The sequence below is a fragment of the Ipomoea triloba genome, chromosome 8 (assembly GCF_003576645.1).
Source record: "Ipomoea triloba cultivar NCNSP0323 chromosome 8, ASM357664v1".
Lineage (NCBI taxonomy): Eukaryota > Viridiplantae > Streptophyta > Magnoliopsida > Solanales > Convolvulaceae > Ipomoea > Ipomoea triloba.
The window spans coordinates 6,560,477-6,565,128 of record NC_044923.1 but is presented as its reverse complement, the minus strand read 5'-3'; the positions used below and the strand labels follow the sequence as shown (position 1 = coordinate 6,565,128).

The 4,652-nt window shown below is 33.7% G+C and overlaps 1 protein-coding gene across 1 annotated transcript; it reads right to left on the bottom strand.

Moving 5' to 3' along the window:
- Positions 1-1,563: 1,563 nt before the first annotated feature.
- LOC116026660 (zinc transporter 8-like) lies at positions 1,564-3,823 on the bottom strand. Its single transcript, XM_031268011.1, has 3 exons — positions 3,155-3,823; positions 2,550-2,699; positions 1,564-2,094 (listed from the first exon to the last, which is right to left on the bottom strand). Exons 1-3 carry the CDS (start codon positions 3,758-3,760, stop codon positions 1,789-1,791), a joined length of 1,062 nt encoding a protein of 353 aa, XP_031123871.1. The 5' UTR covers positions 3,761-3,823; the 3' UTR covers positions 1,564-1,788.
- Positions 3,824-4,652: the final 829 nt, after the last annotated feature.

The following is a 4,652-nucleotide window of genomic DNA, read 5'->3' as shown; positions in this document are numbered from 1 at the left end:
TGTGATTACTGCATCACTATTTTTACTGTCTTGTGGAGATTGATTTGATATGATATGAATTCAATCTTTTGCTTCAAACTTTTTGTCTCCCTTTCTTTCTAACGTGTCGATCTAAGAGATTACATTTAATTTGCTTCAATCCTTCTTAACAAATATCTCCAATTAATGAGCATACTTATGTTAAAAAAAAAAAATAATAATAATAATAATAATGGTCAAATAGGTTATCAAACTATACTTAAACAAATATAATTAGATCATCTAATTAAAAAAAAATTGAGCTTCTAAACAATCCAAAACCTTGTAATTAAATCAAAATTGGCATATTGTCCCGACTACCGCTAACGTGGCGATCATACCATTAAAAATTATTATTTCTAATTTACTACTGTATAATAATTGTAAATAAAATAAATTTAGAAAAAAAAAAAACAAAATAAAAACTACCCCTTTCTGTCTTCGTCTTCGGTTGGAGATGAAAGAAAATATCTTCATATTTGGCTTGGAGACGAAGATGGGAGTTGGGTATTTTATTTAAAATTATTATAATAAATTAAAAATAATTTTTAATGAGATGACCGCTACATAAGTATTAACCAGGTAAATGTGTCGATTTTAGTTTAATTGCATGATTTTTTATTGTTTAGGAGCCCAATTGATTTTTTTTTAGTTAGATGGTCCAATTGTATTTTCGCATATAGTTCAATGGCATACTTGAGCATTAATTCTTTTACAAAAATTAGCATAAATTAGCATTTTAAGTCATCATTTTGTAGTATAATTTTTAGTGGGGTTCACTCTCAATTTAGGTTAGGTCAAAGTGAATTCGAATTTTTCTAATTGAGATAATGAGTTTGATAAAATAGATAACAAACGAAAGAGAAGTTGATTCTCAAATTTTACTCATCGATCTAGTTGAAAAAAATGGACTTTGGAAAGACTTTAGTCTGTTTGGTTCGCCGGGTAATATTTGAAGATGAATGAAATTGAAATTTCATGGAAAACAAATTATCAGGAAAGCGGATTCCATTGTTTTGTTAGTGAAAGAAGAAATTACTAAGAATATGAATTCCATTGTTTGGTTGAGGTTGAGTTTGGAATGGTAATGAATTATGAATATAAAGATCAATATGCCTATATAATTAAGAAATTTTTATGAGGATATAATTGTCCAACCATGTAGTCTTTACTTTCCATGACACGTGGAAAACAAAATATCACCATTTTGCTAAAAATTTGTTTTCCTCAACTTTAAGGAATTGCTTTTCCTATGAAAAATGTTTTCCATCCAACCAAACAACATAAAACAAAATTTTACTCCACTTTTTTTTTTTTAAATAATAATTTACACCTCCTTAATTACTCCGTAGCATTTATTCCATATTGAAAAATGATTTGAGTTGGATATGTGTTTGCATTTGCATTAGTATAAATACAAAAATTCAACTTTGCGGAATCACACACTCCTATATTTAACCTAAAATAAAAAAAATTGACACTTAAAAAGGAATTTTAAGAATATTTCATAATTAAAAATTTCCTACCGACCTACAACTTATCACCTTGATTTAATATGCACTTTCCATTGATGCCCTTGGGGTAAGCTATTACAACCAATACTAGTATTTACTGCACTTAAAAGTGCAGTTGAAAGAAAACATTAGAACAATATACCTCTCCAAAATTAAAGAAAATACATGGCCACTAACTAAAGTAGCAATTATATTGATTTCTCGAGCCTCAAAAGACACATTAAAAAAAAATCCTACTTTTGTGTAGCTATAATAACTATGCCCAAATTGCCAAGAGCGACATCAACCCCGCACCCAATAAAAGTGAAATGTTAGCTCCGATCTGCAACTGGGAACTGCGTTGCATTCTTGCACTCATGAAATCTGCAGCGATTAGGTCTACCAGAGCCATATATATTAGTATACCCGCAGATGCAGAATTGAAAATGCCCTCCACAATTAGGGCTCTGGGACTGTTCTCATTGTACATATTTGAGATCCCGAACCCAATCGCGATCCCAATCGGAGTTGTGAGGGAGAAGAATATCGCCATTAAAGTTGTTGCTCGAGCTTCAAATCGAGCCTGCAAAAACACAATCCAGGAGTTTTGGTAATATATAAAATGCGACCTGCACATGCGTAACTCACTGATTTAGTAAGTAAAGATCAAGATTCAAAACTCAATCGTAACAGTAGGTGAATTATGCTCAAAGTAAGCAAATCTCTTATGCCTACCAGCATGTTGAGCCACTGTGTTTTGATGATTTACATCCTTTTAAATACTTTGTCAACTGGAGTGTGGTCATTAACTTGGTTGGTGTGAGTGGTTGTGCACTCTCATATCTTAAAAAAGGTCAGGAGTTTAATTTGACCCATTAATTGGGTCGACTGGATGCGAATGACCTGAATATGATATGGATTTAAAGGTGTTTCTTATTGTTAGAGCCTCTTAGATACCTTGTGGTCGGACAAAAAATTTTCAAAATGTATTTTTGTTTGTCATAAATGTTACTCCGTAATTGGGGTTGTGTTGTATACCTCGGCAATGCAGCCTCCGAGTCCCATGCCTTCAAAAAACTGGTGAAAAGTCAACGCCACAACAAGAGGTTTAATTGTACTGGGAGACACAGATGCCCCCAAAGAAACCCCAATAATTACGGAATGAACCACAATCCCCAATTCCAGAACCTGTAAATTAAAAGTAAATTATTTTTTAAAAAGTAGAAATTATAACAAATATTATAATAATAACAAAGTAAAATTTAAGTGTCACGTGTCTGCAATATCAACAGTATATAGATTTTTATTACTTTTATAAGTAATTTTTATACCATTAAATTAAAATTAAAAGTATATTTTATGAAACTAAAAACGTACGTTTACTAGGCAGTCATTGAGTTGAAAAAATTGTCAACCAAGTTATTAATAGCGTACTTTCTAAGTTAGTGACCCTAGTCCCTACATTTACCGCATTTATAGTGAATTTGCCACTTCTAGTAATAATTAACCATTTAATTAATATTTGGATTTTACTTTAATACCCCTTAGTAATCCGAGCTTATTAAGCTGGATTTTACTTTAATACCCCTTAATCCGAGCTAATTAAGCTGGATTTTACTTTAATAACCCTTGTCCCTTAATACCTGTGAGATAACGCGCCGCCGAGTTAAATCGGGCTCGCCGGAAACCACAACCGGAGACGGCACGGCGCCGTGAGCATGGCCGTGAGTGGCATGCGTATGAACATGGACGTGGCCATGATGCTCGGCCAACTTCTCGTCGTCGTCAATGGGTTTGGGCTTGTGATCGGAGTGGGCTTTCCGGTAACAACTCGTCGCCACCAAGTCCACCATCATGGTTCCGATGGCGGCGAGCATCGCCACCAGGCCGGCGAACGGAAAACTCCCCCACGGCTTCTCCGGCAGGCAGGGGCTGGTAAGCGACTCGAAAGCGTCCGGCAAAACATGGATAAAAGCGGTGGACAAAATCACGCCGGCCGCAAACGCCTTGATAAAAAAGAACAAATTGCTCTCCGGCCGTAACGCCGGGACCACTTTTCCGATGAACGGCAAAGAAACGCCCAAAGCTCCGGCCACGAGAATGGACCCCACCGCAACCAACTTAAATTTCAACGCTTCCGTCTTATTCCGATCATCCAAATTAGAATCGCTGCAATCATCGTCGGCAGAAACAAGAATCGGACTTATAACTAAAAACATCAAACCCAGAAAAACTAAAAACTTGTTCATTTCTGGAGGGCGAGAGATTTAATTGAAATTTTTTTGAAGAGAGAAAAAAAAGTGGAGAATTGTAGCGGTAGAATTTGGTGTGAGACGAAGCGTGTATATATAGGATTGGGTATGTGATTTGAGTTGTTAAAAGTGGTAGTAGCATGGCGACATGCAAAGCCATGCAATGCTGGAAAAGGTAAAGAGAAACGACAGGTGGACGGTGATCGTTGAATTATGACGACATTATGAGTAACAATGTTAAAGTAATCTATATTTAACTAAGGTAATTATGACAATTGTATTCTTTCCAAAAACAAATAAGGTAATTAGATTTTAAAAATTTAGGTAACAATGTTAAAGTCAGCTATATTTAACTAAAATAATTATGACAATTGTATTTTTTTCCAAAAAATAAAAAAAATAAACTAAGGTAATTTAGTATTGAATTGTGTATTTTTAGTATTAGAATTGTGAACTTGGAAATGGTGTTTGTAAGTCAAAACACATAACATCTGTATTAAATTTTAAAAATATTAAATTGTGTATTAGTATTGGAGTTGACTACAATATTTGAAAGAAACTCGTGAATACAAGAAAAAAAAAAGAGTAATCAATTACATATATGTTAACATTGTGTGTTCGTAGTATACAAATTGTTAAGTTTTAAAAGGTAAATTGTGAATGGATCCACCTTGCAAGGTGGACTTGGGTCCACAGATTAATTTGTCATGTCCTGAGTATGTCCTAACTATAGAAGATACATTTAAGCTCGTACCACACTATACATTTTATACTCCTATTTTCTACTCCCTATCATTAATTTTATTCATTCCTTTTTTTTTTCTTTAATAATTTTTAAGTCTAAGTAGTATTTTTGTTCACACTCTAATACAGCTAGATATCGTATATC

Bases quoted from the DNA above. Each gene is read 5' to 3' on its own strand.
- LOC116026660 (XM_031268011.1), bottom strand. From the start codon at position 3,760: ATGAACAAGTTTTTAGTTTTTCTGGGTTTGATGTTTTTAGTTATAAGT. The intron at 2,700-3,154 runs GTATTAAGGGAC...TTTAATTTACAG, and splicing joins GGCGGCGCGTTATCTCACAG to GTTCTGGAATTGGGGATTGT. The intron at 2,095-2,549 runs GTATACAACACA...GTGTTTTTGCAG, and splicing joins TCGGAGGCTGCATTGCCGAG to GCTCGATTTGAAGCTCGAGC.